Below are 19,879 nucleotides of genomic sequence, written 5' to 3' on the forward strand. Positions count from 1 at the left end.
TAATTGCCAACATTTGGAATTATTTCTTGAAGAAACTTAGCTTGTAAAGTTCATTGGTTTTGGAATATGAATGTTTGTATTGGAGATCGCCAACTGTAAGGAGTTCATTACTAGCCATGACATTGCTGCTTAATGACATTGTAGTGGGGCAAGGGAGGTGGGGTGTGGGCTCTTGGAGAGCTGCAGTGCCCACAACTGCAATAGTAGAAGGTTTGAATACAGTACACCAGACTTTAGTGGAAACCTGCCAAACCCCTGCTATGTGCAAGCTCCGTCACTATCTTCTCTTAGGCAGCAAAACATACACAAAATATTATTCTAAGCAGAAATCTCCTGCATCACTGATATCCACATTGGTGGAGGGGCAGCCCACTGGTGTGGCTTACAACCGCTAAATTTAGTTTCAGTCCCGGCCTCAGGTTTTATGAGTTACAGCATTTATGAGTTTACATATTCTGCCTGTGACTGCATTGGTTTCTCCTGGATGTTTCAGTTTCTTCCTACAAAACAAAATTGTACTAGTTGGTTGGCAATTGTAAATTGTGAAGTTTATTTATGGGAAAAATTGATGGGAATATAGCCCATAAGATTATAAGACATAGGAGCATAATTAAATCACTCGGCCCATCGCGCTTGCTCTGCCATCCCATCATTGTTGATTTAGTATCCCCTTCAACCCCTTTCTCCCGCCTTCTCCCCATAACCTTTGATGTGTTGACTAACCAAGGACCTATCATCCTTTGCTTTAAATATACTCAATGACCTGGCCTTCACGGCTGTCTGTGGAATTTAAATCCACAGATTCACCATCCTCTGGCTAAAAAAGTTCCTTTTCATCTCTGATCTACATGGACGTCCCTCTATTCTGGGGCTGTGCCCTCTGGTCCTACACTCACCCACTATAGGAAACCTCCTCTCCATGTCCACAGTATTCAGCATCCTTTCAATATTCACTAGGTTTCAGTGATATCCCTCCTCATTCTTCTAAACTCCAGGCACAGAGCCATCAAACGCTCCTCATACGTTAACCATTTCATTCCCGGAATCATTCTCATGAACCTCCTCTGGACTCTCTCCAATGCCAGCAGATCTTTTCTTAGAGAAAGGGACCCAAAACTGCTCACAATACTCCAGTCTGACCAATGCCTTGTAAAGTTTCAGAATCACATCCTTGCTCTCATATTTTAGTTTCCTTGAAATGAATGCTAATATTGTATTTGCCTTCCTTACCACCAACTCAACCTGCAGGTTAAACATTAGGGAATCTTGCACAAGGACTCCCAAGTTCCCTTGCACCTCAGATATTTGAAATTTCTCCCCATTAGAAAATAATCTACACCTTTATTCCTTCTGCCAAAGAGCATGACCATACACTTCCCTACACTATATTCCATCTGCCCATTGTCATAATCTGTCCCAGTCCTTCTGAAGACTCCCTCTTCCTCATCACTACCTGCTCCTCCACCAACTTCTGTATCATCTGCAATTTTAGCAAAGTAAAACAGCAATCCCGTTATCCAGATAGTTGGCATATAATGTAAAAAGGTGCATTCCCAATACCAGCTCCTGCGGAACACCACTTGACCCCAGTAACTATCCAGAATAGGCCCCCTTTATTCTGACTCTTTGCCTCCTGCTAGTCAGACAATCTTCTATCCATGCTGGTATCTTTCCTGTAATTCCATGTGCTCTTATCTTGTTGAGGAGCCTCATGTGTTGCACCTTATCAAGGGACTTCTGAAAATCCAAGTAAACAACATACATTGACTCTCCTTTGTCTAGCTTGCCTGTTATTTCCTCAAAGAGTTCCAACGGATTTGTCAGGCAAGATTTCCCTTTAAGGAAACCATGCTGACTTTGGCCCAGTTTATCATGGGCCTCCAGTTATCCCGAAACTTCATCCTTAATAATGGTCTGTAACTTCTTCCCAACCATTGAAGTCAGAGTAACAGGCAATAATTTCCTTTCTTCTGCTTCCCTCCCTTCTTAAAGAGTGGAGTGACATTTCCAATTTTCCAGTCCTCCTGAACTATTCCAGAATACAGTGATTCTTGAAAGATCATTTCTAATGCCTGCACAATCTCTTCAGCTACCTCCTTCAGAACCCTGGGGCGTAGTCCATATAGTCGAGGTAACGTATCTACCTTCAGACCTTTCAGCTTCCCAAACAGCTTCTGCTTAGTAATAGCAACTACACTCCCTTCTGCCTCCTGACACCCTCAAACTTCTGGCATATTGTTAGTGTCTTCCACAGTAAAGACTGAGGGAAAATACTTATTAAGTTCTTCTGCCATTTGTTTGTACCCCATTTCTACCTCCCTAGTTTAATTTTAGAGTAGTACAATATCAATGTTCTCCTCCCTTTTACTCTTCGTATATCAGAAAAAAAACTTCTGGTATCTTCTTTGATATTTTTAGCAAACATACCTTCATGTTTATCTTTTCTTTTATTTTTTATTTGCCTTCTGTTGGTTCCCACTATTTTTTTGCTATATTATATGCCCTCTCTTTTGCTTTTATGCTGTCTTTGACTTTCTTTGTCACCCACGGTTGCCTCATCATCCCTTTAGGATGTATCCATCCTGTGCCTTCTGATTTGTCCCCAGAATTTCCAGCCATTGCTGTTCTGCCTTTATCCCTGGTGGTGCCCCCTTCCAATCAACCCCTCTCATGCTTCTGTAATTCCCTTTGCTCCACTGTAATAGTGATCCGTTAGTCTTGCGAGATGATGGATCTGCGCCTGGAAAGTCTTCACTTTCCAGGGCGCAGGCCTGGGCAAGGTTGTATGGAAGACCAGCAGTTGCCCATGCTGCAAGTCTCCCCTCTCCACGACACCAATGTTGTCCAAGGGAAGGGCATTAGGACCCATACAGCTTGGCACCAGTATTGTCACAGAGCACTGTGTGATTAAGTGCCTTGCTCAAGGACACAACATGTTCCCTGGGCTGGGGCTCGAAATCATGACCTTCAGGTCGCTAGTCCAATGCCTTAACCACTTGGCCACGTGCCCACACTGTAATAATGATATGTCTTATTTTATCTTCTCCCTCTCAAACTGCAGGGTGAAGTCTATCATATTAAGATCACAGTCTTCTGAGGCTTCCTTTATCTTAAGCTTCCTAATCAAATCTGATTCATTGCACAACACCCAATCCAAAATTCCCATTCCCTCAGTGGGCCCTTGCAGTTTCTGAACTCTACCCACAAGGATTCTATATCTTCTGATCCTATGGCACCTCTTTCTAAGGATTTGATTTCATTTTTTTTACCAACAGAGCCACCCCATTGCCTGTGCTGACCTGCCTGTCGTTTTGACACAAGGTATATTCTTGGTTGTTAAGCTCCCAACTATGATCTTCTTTCAGCTACATCTCAGTGATGCCTACAACATTATACCTGCTAGTCTCTAACTGTGCTATAAGTTCAGCTCCCTTATTCTGTATACTGCGTGCATTCAAATATAATACCTTCAGTCCTGTATTCGTCACCTTTTTCGATTTGCATCCAAGTTGCACTTAATCTTACCACACTGACTGCAATTTTGCCCTATCATCTGCCTGACCTTCTTCACAGTCTCACTACACACTGCCCCATACTCAGACCTATCACTCCAGATCCCATCCCCCTGCCAACTCCCCAACAACTCGAGCAAACCTGGCTCCAAAGATATTGGGCCCCCTCAGATTCAGGTTTAACCCATCCTTTTTATACAGATCATACTTTCCTCAGAAGAGATCCCAATGATCCAGACCTGCACCACTTCCTCAGCCACTCATTCATCTATACCATCATCTTATTCTTGCTTTGACTAGCATGTGGCACTGGCTGTAATCCAGAGATTGCTACATTGGAGGTCCTGTTCTTCAGTGTTTTCCCCAGCTCCCTATACTCACTGTGCAGGAGTATAGGGAGCTGGGGAAAACACTGAAGGGAGCTCTTCCTCCTTTCTACCTAAGTCATTTGCTGCTAATGTGCACCACAACATCTGGCTACTCACGCTCCTCCTTTAGAATCTTCTGCAGCCATTCTGAGACATCCTGGACCCTAGCACCTAGGAGGCAACACGCCACCCTAGCTTCTCTTTCAAAGCCACAGAATCTCCTGTCTGTCCCCTAACTCTTGAGGGAGAAACATGTAGGTAGAATACTGGTAGATTATGATTGATAAAAAATAAACTATACTCTTAAAGTGTCCATGAAAGACCTGGTGCAGCGGTATGTTAAGCTGTAAGATTCTTCGAATAATCATCCCTGCCCCAGGCCCTCTCTCAGATTTTACTCTTGTGGCATATGTGTCTAAACTTGTGAGGTGCTGCCATTTATGGTAGTTATGGCAACTATAGTGGAAAGGTGAAGGGCTTTATGTACCTGGATATCAGCATTTCAAAGGATCTATCCTGAGCCCAACACCTTCATGAAATCATGAAGATGGCATGCCAGCAGCTGTACTTTGTTAGAAGTTTGTAGAGACTTGGTACATCACCAAGGTCTGTAGCAAATTTCTATTGATTTTTGATGGAGAGGTTTCTGACTGGTGGCATCACTATGTGGTTTGAAGACTGTTCAGCTCCAGGATCTTCTTTTCAGCAGTGCACCGACTCTGATTTCAGCCATAAACTGTCCCTATTTGTTGTAATTTCCTATTAGAGTTAATATGTTGGGCAGTTGACCTTGCTCTGACTTGGTTTACTAGAGGATTGCTCATTTCAGAGTTGTGCCTTTTCTAAGTTAGCACAGTCTACACCAGGTTACAAAAGCATAACTGGCTTTTTCTATGTAGTTTGAATGGAAGTCAAGATTCTATAGTTGAGTGAATCAGTCTTTCTGGAAACTTGCAATCAGCTATTATAAAGATATTGCCTTAATGGATGTAATATTTAAGCATTTCAAATCATTAAATGTTTTTTTTCACAGACTCCAAATCTATGTGCATTGTTTTATCAATTCTTTGAAGAAAATTTGTAGAACAGATTTTAAAACCTTTCTTTAGATAAAGTTCAAATGGAACATAACAGACTGAACTGATCTGACAACTGCTTGTTGCACCCTTTCCTTTTGAGATAATAATTTGATGCTTGGATTTTCCTGTACTAGCATCTGATTCCAGATAAATATTTGGATGTTGTATTAATTTAGAATTGTTGTGCACAGGAAGTTGTTTTTTTTCAAAAAGTAAAATAATTCCTCTTTTTTTGTTCTAATTCATGAATGTACTTCCTGTAACTATTACCTGTGAGAAAGGCAAGGTGAAAACATGTGAAAAATTGCCTTTTGACAAGAATCTATTATTGATCTTATATCAAAAGAATATGCTTGACATAAGATTGCTTGCCAGTATGAACACCAGGTACACTGTAATAGCCCTAGGCAGTTGTAAGGCTGCCAAAGGGATTATAAGTAAAGCATGCTACTTTTGTTGCCTGTGCCCCGAAACCAACTAAGGCAAGGCAGAGGATCAAAATAAAATTGCAGATACTAGAAATCTAAAATACAAACTGAAAATCCTAGTGTCTGGCGTCAATCCTGGTGAAGGATCTCGGTCCATGACATTAACTGTCCATTTTCTTCCAGAGATGGTGCCTGACCCATTGAGTTCCTAAAGTGTGTGTGTAAATGCTCAGCAAGTCAGGCTGCATTTGTTGGAAGAGAAGCAGAGCTAATGTGCCAGGTCAAAGACCCTTCTTTAGAACTATATCATTTTTGTTTATATTAAACAGTTAGTATAAAAGCAACATACATCAAAGTTGCTGGTGAACGCAGCAGGCCAAGCAGCATCTATAGGAAGAGGCGCAGTCGACGTTTCAGGCCGAGACCCTTCGACTGCGCCTCTTCCTATAGATGCTGCTTGGCCTGCTGCGTTCACCAGCAACTTTGATGTATGTTGCTTGAATTTCCAGCATCTGCAGAATTCCTGTTGTTTAAGTTAGTATAAAATAAAGTTTTTTTGATAACTCTCTTTTAATTACAAATTATTTATATTACATTGTTGCTCTGTAAAAGCAAATAATCCTTCAACTTGATGGGAAATTTATGATTATCTATAAGGATATGTAACATGTTAATAGTTAAATGTTTTACTCAGTAGTAGGGAGGGAAGACATGCTAAGATTTCTTGTGCTCTTTTTGAGTTTGAGGAGTCACCAGCAAAATCACCACACATGAATTGTGAGGGTAATGTTGGGGGTTGGGGGTGCTGTGGATAGTGTGGAGGGCTGTCAGAGGTTTCAGTGGGACATCGATAGCATACAAAACTGGGCTGAGAAGTGGCAGATGGAGTTCAACCCAGATAAGTGTGAGGTGGTTCATTTTGGTAGGTCAAATATGGTGGCAGAATATGGTATTAATGGTAAGACTCTTGGCAGTGTGGAGGATCAGAAGGATCTTGGGGTCTGAGTCCATAGGACACTCAAAGTTGTTGCGCAGATTGACTCTGTGGTTAAGAAGACATATGATGCATTGGTCTTCATCAACCATGGGATTGAACTTAAGAGCTGAGAGGTAATGTTACAGCTATATAGGACCCTGGTCAGAACCCACTTGGAGTACTGTGCTCAGTTCTGGTCATATCACTACAGAAAGGATGTGGAAACTATAGAAAGGGTGCAGAGGAGATTTACAAAGATGTCGCCTGGATTGGGGAGCATGCCTTATGAGAATAGGTTGAGTGAACTCTGCCTTTTCTCCTTGGAGCGGCGGAGGTGACCTGATAGAGGTGTATAAGGTAATGAGAGGCATTGATCGTGTGGATAGTCAGGGGCTTTTTCCCAGGGCTTAAAAATGGCTAATACGAGAGGGCACAATTTTAAGGTGCTTGGAAGTAGGTACAGAGGAGATGTCAGGGATAAGTATTTTACACAGAGTGGTGAGTGCATGGAATGGGCTGCCAGCGACAGTGGTGGAGACGGATACGATAGCGGCTTTTAAGACAGTGGTCCCCAACCACCGGGCCGCGGACTGGTACTGGGCCGCAAAGCATGCACTACCGGGCCGCGAGGAAATGATATGATTTGGTGATATGAGTCAGCTGCACCTTTCCTCATTCCCTGTCACGCCCACTTGCCCACTGTTGAGCTTGAACACATGCGAGGTCATTACGCACGTGTCATCTGTGTCAGCGCAGGAAGGAGATCAACTCCTCGAGCTTGCGAATGACGGTGGGCTGGAAAGTATGTTTGACATAACATCTCTGCCGGCATTCTGGATCAAAGTCAAGGCTAAATATCCTGAGATAGCCACGAAAGCAATGAAACGTTGCTTCCATTTCCAACATACCTCTGCAATGAATGCAACGAAAACTAAATTGTGGAATAGACTGGACATAAGGAACCCCCTTCTAGTATCACTGTCTCCCATCACCCCTCGATGGGACTGTGTTGTTGCAGGAAAACAAGCCCAGGGCTCCCACTGATTCAGCGACATTGGTGTGTTGCAATGATTTTATATGTCCATACGGGGAAAATATGTGCTGTGTGTTTAATATCCAACCATTACTTAAAATGTTATGATGCTATTGACTTATAAGTGACTTATATAACCATATAACAATTACAGCACGGAAACAGGCCATCTCTCCCCTTCTAGTCCGTGCCAAACCCTACCCTCACCTAGTCCCACTGACCTGCACTCAGCCCATAACCCTCCATTCCTTTCCTGTCCATATACCTATCCAATTTTTCTTTAAATGATAATATCGAACCTGCCTCTACCACTTCTACTGGAAGTTCGTTCAACACTTATTTCAAGCTCCCCTGTCCTCCCCTGATAATTGACTTATCACTATATTCATGCGAGGAAAATATGCGCTGTGTGTTTAATATTAAATTCGTTAGATAAACCCTTTTAGAAACAAAATTGAGTGTATTAGCCACGTATCACCTATATTGTGGTCGTGATTAACCCCCCCCCACTGAACAGAATCGCCAAAAACGACTTGTAGAAGAAAAATTGGCACGTACACGCATGCGCACACAGGTGCCCGCGCAAGGCTTCATGGTCATAGTATTTGACTGCTACTCTTCTCTGTTGGCAATCTTACCCCCCCCCACCCCCCGGCAAGTATATTGTTGGCTGGTCCGCAAAACTATTGTCAATATTAAACCGGTCCACAGTGCAAAAAAGGTTGGGGACCCCTGTTTTAAGAGACTCATGGATAGGTACATGGAGCTTAGAAAAACAGAGGGCTATGTGTAACCTTAGGTAATTTCTAAAGTAAGTGCATGTTCGGCGCAGCATTGTGGGCCGAAGGGCCTGTATAGTGCTGTAGGTTTTCTATGTTTCTGTGTAAGCTTCCCTCATGTCAGACCTCATGATATTGGTGCCAGCGATAAGCTTGGTTTCTTTAGTGTGAAGCGGTTGGGAGAGGTAGAGATGAAGAAGAAAAGGAAAGGCATTGAAATAGAAACCAGTGGAAGGAAACAGAGATTGCAGAGATAGATAAATAGAACATAGAACAGGAAAACACAACACAGAAATAGGCTTTTGGCCCACAATGTCCGTGCTGAGCATGATGCCAAATTAAATTTATCCATTCTGTCTGCATGTGAGCCAAATCCCACCATTCCCTGCATACGAATACCACTATAATATCTGCTACCACTACCACCCTGACAGTCATTCCAGGCACCAACCACCCTTTAAACTTCCCCCCTTACCTTAAAGCTGTCATCTGGAGTATGCAGCATTTGTTTTCTGGATAAAAGAATCTGGCTGTTTGTTCTATCTATGCTGCTCATAATCTTACAGACCTCTAGCATGACGTCCCCCAGCCTACAATGCTCCAGATAAAGCAATCTCCAGTTTGTCTAATCCCTTCTTATAGCTAATAAGTGTGGGCGTGTGGCCAAGTGGTTAAGGCGTCGGTCTAGTGATCTGAAGGTTGCTAGTTTGATCTTCAGATGAGGCAGCGTGTTATGTCCTTGAGCAAGGCACTTAACCACACATTGCTCTGTGATGACACCGGTGCTAAGCTGTATGGGTCCTACTGGCCTTCCCTTGGACAACATCGGTGGCGTGGAGAAGGGAGACTTGCAGCATGGCAACTGCTGGTCTTCCATACAACCTTGCCCAGGCTTCAGTCAACATCGAAATCGATGGACAGCTGAAGAAGAAGATAACTAATAGCCTGTAGTTCAGGCAGGATCTGGGTAAACCCCTTCTAAATCATCTCTAAAACTTTCTCATCCTTTTTGTAATGGGGCAACCAGGACTGCACCTAACCATGGTTTTATACAACTACAACTTAACTTTCCTGGTGCTTATATTCGGTGCTCCTAGTGACGAATGTAAACATACCATATGCCTTCTTTGCCACAGTATCTATTGGCATTGCCATTTTAATGGAGGTATGCACTTGGACCCTAAAATCCCTCTGTACTTCAGTGTTGTTAAGGGCCCTACCATAAACTGTATGCTTTCCCCTTACCTTTGCCCTCCCAAAATACAACACCTTATACTTGGGCAGATTAAACTCAATTTGTCATTCCTCTGCTCATAACTATAAACTGATTAATATCCATACATTCAATGGAATAACTAGAAAGCAATGGAGAGTGTAATTGGTAATGAGCAGCAGGGGGGTGTAAATGATTGGTGGACTTCTAGGATACTGGTTTCTTCAAATGTGTGGGATCACATTGCTCGCTTCTGGAAATCAAGTATTGTTTCATGTTTTATGTAAATCCAAACCCTAAATGTAACTCATGCTGCATACTCATAGAGGGATCAGAAATGGAAAGAGTGAGCAATTACAAGTTTGTGGATGTCAGTATCCTTGAGGACCTAATCTGTACACAACATATTGATGCAGCTGTAAAGAAGGCAAGACAGTGGCTATATTTCATTAGGAGTTTGAGGAGATTTGGTTTGTCAACTGAAACACTCAAAACTTCTACAAATGTACCGTGGAGAGCATTCTGACTGGCTGCATCATTGTCTGGTATGGGCGATGGGGCAGAGTGTGGCTACTGCACAAGCTCGAAATAAGTTACAGAAACTTGTAAAATTAGTCAGCTCCATAATGAGTACTAACCTCCATAGTATCCAAGACATTGTCAAGATCTTAGGAAGGTGGCATCCATCATTAAGGATCTCCACCACCTAGGACATGCCCTCTTCTCATTCTTTCTGTTGGGAAGGAAGTACAGAAGCTCGAAGGCACACACCTGAAATGAAATGGAATATCTTTATTGTCATTGTATAGTACAATTTGTTATGCACCAATACAGCGAAAATGAGTTTGCAACTCTCGTACTCAATGCTATAAAACAACAAATAAACTAAATGAACAGTAAATAAAATCAAGTAACCAGCCAGTACAAGCAATGTCCAGCAGTACAGAAGTGCAACTCAGATGCATGACAGCCATAAAACCAGTATTAAAGTAGCAATATAACACATTTATGGATGATGCTTGTTCGATTGGTTCAGAGCAATTATAGCTCTGGGGAAAAAGCTATTTTTCAGTTTGGAGGTGCGGGCATAGAAAATCTTATAATGTCTGCCAGATGGAAGAAGGTCAAACAGATGATTGCATGGGTGTGTATTGTCCTTACAGATGCTTGTAGCTTTCCTTAGGCAGCGAGAGCTGTAGGTATCCTCCAGGGCTGGGAGCTGTGTCCCAATGATCTGTGCGCTAGAGATGACCCGCTGAAGTGCTTTCCTATCAGCTGCTGTACAACTCAGATACCACACAGTGATGCAGTATGTTAAGATGCTCTCTATGGTGCAGCGGTAAAAGGTCACCAGCATCTGTTCAGATAGACCAGCTTTCTTCAGCGCCCTGAGGAAAAACAAACATTGCAGTGCTTTCTTAACTATTGTAGTGGTGTTACTGGACCATGTAAGGTCTTCTGAGATATATATTCCCAGAAACCTGAAACTGGACACTCTCTCCACTATGTCCCTGTTAATGTAGACTGGAGCGTACTCGTCATCCTGTGACTTTCCAAAATTGATAATTAGCTCCTTAGTCTTTGCTGTATTAAGAGACAGGTTGTTCTCTGAGCACTAGCTCACTAAGTTCTGTACCTCCACTCTGTACGCTGATTCGTCTCTGTTGGAGATCAACCCGATCACTGTTGTGTCATCTGTGAATTTGACAATGGTATTGGTGTTAAATGCAGGTACACAGTCGTAAGTGAAGAGGGAGTAGAGTATGGGACTCAATACACAACCTTAGTAATAACTTAGTTATTTAGGAACAGCTTCTTCCATTCTGAGGCGGGTTGTCATGCTCAGAGTACTGAAATGTTACATTTATCCAGTTACGTTATATGGATCAGAATGTTGGACAATATCTAGTAACATGAGGAAACGAATTGAAGCAGCAGAGATGTGGTGTTTGAGGAGGATGCAAAGAATATGGACGAAATGAATATCTAACAAGGATGTCATGAACAGAGCAAGCACAAAAAGAGAAATAATGTATGAGATCATGAAAAGGCAATGTAACTTCATTGGACATGTGATTAGGAAAGAGGAGTTGGAATGCATGGTAATTATGGGAAAGATTGAAACGAAGAAAGCAAAAGGACGGCAAAGACAAATGATGATGGAGACAGCAGCCAGAGAACTGGAAATGAATACCAATGAATTGATCCCCTTGACCCGAAACAGGAGTCTGTGTGTGGGCCATGGCAGTCAAAGCTGAAACTGGGCATGGCACCTGATGATGATGATGATGATTCTTCCCTTCTGCCATTAGATTTCTAACTGAAAATTGAACCCATGAACACTACCTCACTAATTTTTTATTTTTGTTTTTTTTTGCACAACTTATTTCAACTTAACTATTTAATGGACATTTATATACTTAATGTAACAGTTTTTTTCTCTATATTTATTTATCATCTATCTCATTGTACTACTGCCATAAAGTTAACAAATTTCATGTCAATGCCAGTGGTATTAAATCTGATTCTGATTCTGCTATCACCAACTATCTCAGGTCAAACCAATTCGAGCCTTTACTTAAATATGCAAACAGGCCATCTCAGGTCTGGGATTGTTTAATATTTTTTTTTCTGTTGATTAACTGAATTTATTGTCCTGTATACCTGAACTGCTAACTTGTGTTCTGTAAACTCAGATTCCTCATACTGTCATCAATAAATGAGCAACAAATATTTGCACTCTTAAGTATTTAGTAATCAAACTCACCTGAGTGATTTCCTAAGGCAGAGCTGAAATGTTTCTGTACTGCAGACACATATTAATCATGAGCGCTGTATAATTTTACATTACATTTTTTTCCACAACAAAATTATGTGAATCTTCTGGGTATGCTTGGCTTGATTTTATTGTGCTTAATAATTCATGTTAATTTCCATTTACTAACACATATTAAATAATGTTTCCTTGTATATTTGACAATGATTTTTATTTCAGTCTGTGAGCTGAAATAATGGTGCAAAAAACGAAAAGGGTCTTCACAAGATGATACACTATGTCTTCATTCAAAAATACATCTGAGACATGATTTTTTTAATTGTCCAATTAAAAGAACTATAATATGATGCTTGAATCTTACATCTTAATGTTACCAAGTTTAGCCAAGTTATTCTGATGTTTGTTTTCTCTGTGACCAGAAATATAGCGCCATCTATTGCTTTATTATCATTACAAGGTGCATGCAGCATTTTCCTCTTGCCCTCCAATTGAATATTTTCTTTCCTTCCTCTGAAAGTTTTGCATCATATATACTGAAATATAACTGGCAATTAGAACAGTTGGCTGTTGATGCAACTTATTAATATTATCTCACAATCAGACGTTATGATTTGCAGAGGTGATTTGTAGGTCAACCATTATCTGTTGTCAAGATAATCCAGATTACTTCTAAAATACAAACAAATGTTCCAATATTACAATTTGTTCAACAATAGCACCTATACATTAACAGCATTTACAAGAAAACATGTAAGCTAATTGGCAGATGTGAACCCAGTTGCTGCACACAGCTTCTTTGAGCAAATCCAGAGATCCTTTCTGCCTACTGTCCAAGACTCTTGTTAGAAGTGTCTGTGTGAGGTTAGACTCGTTGCCCTTAATTAAGACCTAAAATCTCTTGTCAAGATGTGTCACAATTCCTGCTTATTGTAACAAACAGCAAAACACCAATGAAATTGGGCTTGGAAAACTAATGTTTTCATATAAGAAAAGAAAAAGGCAACTGTAGATGAGGGAGAAATCAGACATGCATTTAATTCATTTGTTTGCGGTATCAAATATTAAAATGTTGAAGTGTTAAAAGTAATTGTCCAGAAGTGTGCATGTTATGAGCATTTTGATATTAAAAGTTATTACTGTCTAATTATAGTGCAAGAGCTTGCAAATCGAGAAGAGAAATTAATTTTACTGGAGTCAAACCTACAAGCTACAGAGAAGCAGCTAAATAACCAAACATCTGAGGTAGTCCATCAAGAGCAAAAACAACAAACATTGCACATGCAAATAAGAACACTGAAAAAACAGCTTGAAACTACAGAGGAAGAGATGAATAAATACAAGTAAGATATTGTTTCTTTAAAAGTTTCCTTTCTGTTTGATGTTTTTATTATTGTGTTCCTTGTGTTGCTGTTGTGTGCTGGGGCAGCAGGCTGAGGGTAGCAGACACCAACAGAATCAACAAGCTCATTCGTAAGGCCAGTGATGTTGTGGGGATGGAACTGGACTCTCTCACGGTGGTGTCTGAAAAGAGGATGCTGTCCGAGTTGCATGCCATCTTGTACAATGTCTCCCATCCACTACATAATGTACTGGGTGGGCACAGGAGTACATTCAGCCAGAGACTCATTCCACTGAGATGCAACACCGAGCGTCATAGGAAGTCATTCCTGCCTGTGGCCATCAAACTTTACAACTCCTCCCTTGGAGGGTCAGACACCCTGAGCCAATAGGCTGGTCCTGGACTTATTTCATAATTTACTGGCATAATTTACATATTAATATTTAACTATTTATAGTTCTATCTATTATTAATGGTGCAACTGTAACAAAAACCAATTTCCCCCGGGATCAATCAAGTATGACTATGACTATAGATCAAATTTATATCATTTCTTAAATCATTGCACAAACTAAAATCATTTATTTTCTTAGTTGTCCAAATAAATCTGCTTTACCCATATCAACTCTCACAGCTAACTCAGTTTCAGGACTGAGAACGTTGAGGGAAAATAGCTAATATACAGAAGTGAGAAGGAGGGATGAGACAGAGGATGGTAGATGATAGGTGAAATCAGTTGAGAAGAGATGATGGGTCAGTGGAAGAGATGGTGGTATTGAAGCAGAGGCTGGCAGGTGAAAGGTGCCAACATAAGAAAACATCAGGAAGATAGAGTCGGATACGGGAGGATAGGGAGATGGGTAGAGACAGAGATTGGTAGGTGATATGTGGAATCAGATAAGGGAGAGATAATGGGAAGATGGCAGATGTGAGACTCGATGTAGATTGGGAAACTGCTTCGCTGAGCATCTGCGCTCCATCCGCCAGAACAAGTGGGATCTCCCAGTGGCCACCTATTTTAATTCCACTTCCCATTCCCATTCCGTTATGTCCGCCCATGGCCTCCTCCACTGTCGTGATAAGGCCACAGTTAGGTTGAAGGAACAACACCTTATATCCCATTTGGGTAGCCTCCAACATGATGGCATGAACATCGATTTCTCAAACTTTTTCCTTCCTCATGTTATTTCCTTGCCCTCCCATCGCCTCCCTCTGGTGCTCCTCTCCGGCCCCCCCCCCTTTTATTCTTTCTTCTATGGCCTTTTGTCTCTTTCACCAATCAACTTTCCTCCCCCTCCAAGTTTCACCTATCATCTGGTGTTTCTCTCTCTCCCTCCCCACCTTTCAAATCTACTCCTTAGCTTTTATTCTCTAGTCCTGTTTAAGGGTTTCGGCCCAAATCGCCGACTGTACCAAAAATAATGTTTTGGCTTCCCTTGCAAATAACAGGAAAGCTTTGTAGAGGACTCTGATCCTTTCAGGAGTGGATCAATGGAAATGACCTATAACTTACTTTAAAATGGTTTGATGTAGTTCTTCTTAACTGAGAAAGACTTTGATTTATGCAAGATTTTCAGGTGAATATGGTCAAGACAACTAAAAGAATCTCTGACCTGTTTTGATATGATTTAGCAGGGGATCTGCCAAGTGTCAGTCAGAGAGCAACAGTAGGCATATGGGAGATGTTAGAGGAAATTTTGTATCAATGATGGAGCTGGTCCATGAAAATTTTGAGCTTAAGGTTTAACATTGCATTGTCCGACAATGAATCAATGTTGATTCACAAACATTAGAATGAGGAATGAACTGTAATTAGCTGGACCACAGAATAGAGTAATAAATTTTCTACTAGCAGGATTCTGGGGAAGGTAGAGAAATGATGATTCAGGGCGATATTAAGTGGGCTTATGGGCTCATCTCACCTTTACAATCTTTGACCTTGGATTGGGGCTCCCATCTGTAACTGGCTTCCAGACTTATTGACCAACAAATTTCGGTTAGTTTGACATTCAATTCACCCTGATTCTGAAAACTGGTACTCCCAGAACATAAAAGATCTGACATACTCTGACATTGAACTCTTCAAGGAGTGATATAACTCCTGCTCCAGGTAGCTTCTCAGCAGTGACAGTGAAGAATCAACCTATTCAACTTACAACAGATCTAACCTTGCTCTTATCCTATCCCATCAAATATTTGTACTATCCAACTCTCCCCATCCTCTCTGCAACTTAAAACTAACTTGTTTTCCTCTTTATCATTTCTGAAGAAGACTCTTTGATCTGAGACTCTTGTTTCTCTTTCCTCAGTGTTTCCTGACCTACTGAGGGGTTACAGCATTTTCTATTTTATTTCAACTTTCCAGCATCCTCAGTCATTTTGATTTTCTAATCTGATGCAAGTTCAGTCACTCCCTTATTTCATGGGAGGGAAATTGTTTCCAGTATTTTCTATTTTGTAACTTAATTTTAATCTTTATAAGGATAACTTGGTATTGTTGAATATTTAAGATTGTTATGGATTTAGAGGCTAGATAGATCTGACTCTGTCAATGGCTTAGCCAGATCAGTAGTGACCAGACAAGCTTCATGGACATAATTCGTGTTGGAAGGATCATTCCTGGACAGTGCAGAACAAGCTGTAGTTAACCACATTCATTGGGAGTTACTTCTTGGCTAGGGCCCAGTTCTTTAGCACGCTGCCACTGTGTAAAGAGAAACAAAACTATTACAGATATGTGCAGTAAAAAACAGAGTAAATGTAATCTCCCATGTTGACCTTTTCCCCTGTTAGTGGTTATCACCCTTATCCTTGCAAATCAAGAAATGAAAGTATTTCATAATCTCCAAAAAAATCTTGACAGATAAAATCAGAGTACGTGCAAACAAATAAATCATAGACCATAGAACAATACTGCATAGAAACAGACAATTCAACCCATAATGTTGTACCAGACCAATTAAATTAGAAATCTAATGGTCAACTAAGCTAATCTCTTCTGCCTGCATGATGTCCATATTCTTCCATTTCCTGTGCATTCATGGTGCTTATCTAAACAACTCTTAGAAGTGTATTTGCCTTTACCACCACCACAGGCAGCACATTCCAGGCACCCACTAGTCTCTGTGTAAAACAAAATTTTCCCTCACGTCTCCTTTGAAATTAGCCCCTCTCACCTCATATGTATTAGACATTTGATCCATGGGAAAATTACTGTCTGTGTACTCTATCTATGTCTCTCATAATCTTATAAACCTCTATCAGATCTCTTCTCAGCCTCCACCACTCTAGAGAAAGCAACCCAGATTTGTCCAACTTCTCGTTTAGCATATGCCCTCTAATCCAAACAGCATCCTGGTAAGCCTCTTCTGAACCCTCTCCAAAGCCTCAACATCCTTCCTATAATGGGGTGATCAGAACAGCATGGAATACTCCAGATCCTTTCTAAATAGAGTTTTATAATGCTGCAACATAACTTTCTGGCTTTTAAACTCAACTAATAAAGGCAAGCATGTCATATGCCTTCCTAACCACCCCATCAACCTGTGTAGCCACTTTCAGGAAGCTATGAACTTGGACCTCGAGGGCCCTCTGCTCATCAACACAGTTAAGGAGCTTGCCTTTAACAGTGTATTGCCTCTTTACATTTGACCTGCCAAGGTGCAACACTTCACACTGGGCTGGGTTAAACTCCATCTGCCATTTCTCCACCCGTACTGTATCTGCAACTGATGTATGCTCTGCTGTATCCTTTACCAGTATTTTATGTTATCTCAATGTTTAATAATGCCTCCAGTACAACATGGAAAATGCATAGCTCTGCCTTTGCCTTGGATCCCTCAAGCAGAGGAAAGGGCAGGATTAGGCACAGCCAGTGGCAGAGAGAGGTGATGTTACCAGGCATGGCGAAGAGAAGCCTTATCCAGCACCATCACTGAGATTCACCAGAGGTACCTGCTCCAATGGGTTCTGCATCTCACCAGAGAACTTTAAAAAATGGAACCTGAGGGGACTACGCATTCAATACCAGCCCTCTACACACAGTAACCACTTTAGTAGGTACGTCCTATACTTAATAAAGTGGCCAATGATCTTCTGCTGCTGTAGCCCATCCACTTCAAGGTTTGATGTGTTGTGTTTTCAGCAATTCCCTTCTGCACACCACTGTTGTAACGCATGGCTATTTGAGTTACTATTGCCATCCTGTCCCCTTGAACCAGTCTGACCATTCTCCTCTGGCCTCTCTCATTAACAAGATGTTTTCAGCCATAGAACTGCCACTCACTGGATGTTTATTTTTTTTTTAATTTTTCACACCATTCTCTGTAAACTCTTGAGACTGTTGTGCATGAAAATCCCAAGAGATCAGCAGTTTCTGAGTTACTCAAACCACCCCATCTGCCACCAACAACTATTCCATGGTCAAAGTCACTTAGATCATATTTCTTCCCCATTCTGATGTCTGGTCTGAACAACATCTGAACCATGACCATGTTGCATGTTTTTATGCATTGAGCTGCTGCCACGTGATTGGCTGATTAAATATTTGCATTAATGAGCAGGTGTACAAGTGTACCTAATAAAGTGGCCACTGTGTGTATGTGTATGTTCCTTTGGCGCGCGCTGAATGTAACAGGTCCCTGAGTTCTTTCAACCCAGTGGGCTTCAGCTTCATATGCTGCTGAAAGCTTTCAAACTGGATGCAACATTGAAGCGTTTCCACTGATGGAGATAGCAGTATTTTGCCCCAGTGCGCTCTCAAAGAAGAAATGCTAAACGTGCAACTTCCTAAAGTATTCTCTGCATCTGGAAGCTAATACAGGCTAATGCTTCAATGTCAATGAGCAGATATGTTGTACTGCATCAAATACCCCTGTGTTTATGGTGACAATCCGTACAAATAGAAGATTATTTATTTCTTATTTAGAGATACAGCACGGAACAGGCCCCGCCAGCCCAGTAAGTTACACCGCCCAACAATCTAGCTATTCAACCCTAGCCTAATCACAGGATAATTTACAATGACAAATTAATCTACTAACCAGTACATCTTTGGACTGTGAGATGAAACTGGGAGCACCCGGAGGCAACCCACACACACACGGAAAGAATGAACAAGTTTTCTTACAGAGGATGCCGATATTGAACTCTGAACTCTGACACCCCGAGCTGTAATAGCGTCGTGGTAGCGCGACGCTACTGTGCTGCTCTCATTATCATTTTGTTGTTAAGAATCTTTATGGCTTTCAGTCAAATAGATTCATTAAAGGTGTATTCAAGCATGCACAGTGATTGATATGTCAACATTTGTAAATTCCATACTGTAATATAACTGCCTATACAATTACCATAAAAATGCTTCTGTGATTACTTGAATTTCAGTTATTCTCAGCATTCTCTTAAGCCGTTTAGCCATGCAATAGACCTGCTAGAGCTACACGTATTGCAATCAACTGCTGGAACTCTTTGTGTTGTTTAAAGTCTTTAGATGTCTATGTCAGTTTTTGCAGTACTAGCAGCACATCTCTAAACTTGAGCAAATGAGTGCAAACACTTGTAGTGCTCAGGTTCGATTGGCGGCGTTAGTGTAGGGGAAGACACTCTCTGGCCCGCCAAACATGTGAAATCTCATTTGTGTGGATGCTGTGTGATGTTTTCCCCAATTACAAATCAGTACCACGAAATAACAAACAGTATACCATATTCAATTAAACAATTTAGCTTTATAATTCTTAATTTGACGAGAAGGTTAGTAATGAAAACTTTTGTAAAAGAAAAGGGCCCATTTTAATGAAACAATCTAATGGGCACATTGGAGCTCACGATTTTCCTGTCCAGTCTCCATTGATTTCCCCCGGGTGTCATTGACTCCCGACCCTGTTCCAAGTCCACTTAGTCCTGGAGTCTACGACCTCTCCATTCTGGCATCTTCTCTCTCCATCTTCTGCTGAACCAAAGCCTGCCAATACCTCGCTCTTGGGCACACAAGAAAAAACAACACCCCTCTCGTTCCAAAACCCCCGGTATCTGGAGCCATAACCCAAACACTGCCTCTACAGAGGAACCATTACATTAGCAGTGAAACCTTTCCCAGGGCGTTACACACTTCAGAACATCAGGCTAATGAGTGCAAGCACTTCAGAAAAGGTGGGTACCAAAGATCCTGCAATGGTAAAATTATGCACATTTTAGACATACTCAAAAGTGGACATCAGGAAGATGAATGAAGGTTTGATTTGGCGACATACTTGGGTGTGTTGATACAGTGGATACCTTACAATCTTGCATGAAGTGAATAAGATCTCAGCATGGGTAGGAATTCTCAACAAATAAAGGACTAATTATTTCAAACCAGACACTAGGTTGGATTGCCTTT

General features: G+C 41.3%; 1 protein-coding gene across 1 annotated transcript in view; it reads left to right on the plus strand.

The window, feature by feature from the left end:
- Positions 1-19,879, plus strand: part of LOC134349574 (paramyosin) — a 674,039-nt gene that overhangs the window by 439,436 nt on the left and 214,724 nt on the right. The window contains exon 17 of the mRNA XM_063054149.1: positions 13,315-13,504. Within this exon, the coding sequence (XP_062910219.1) occupies positions 13,315-13,504 (190 nt within the window). The remainder of the gene's footprint in view (positions 1-13,314; positions 13,505-19,879) is intronic.

The sequence above is a fragment of the Mobula hypostoma genome, chromosome 1, assembly GCF_963921235.1.
Source record: "Mobula hypostoma chromosome 1, sMobHyp1.1, whole genome shotgun sequence".
NCBI lineage: Eukaryota > Metazoa > Chordata > Chondrichthyes > Myliobatiformes > Myliobatidae > Mobula > Mobula hypostoma.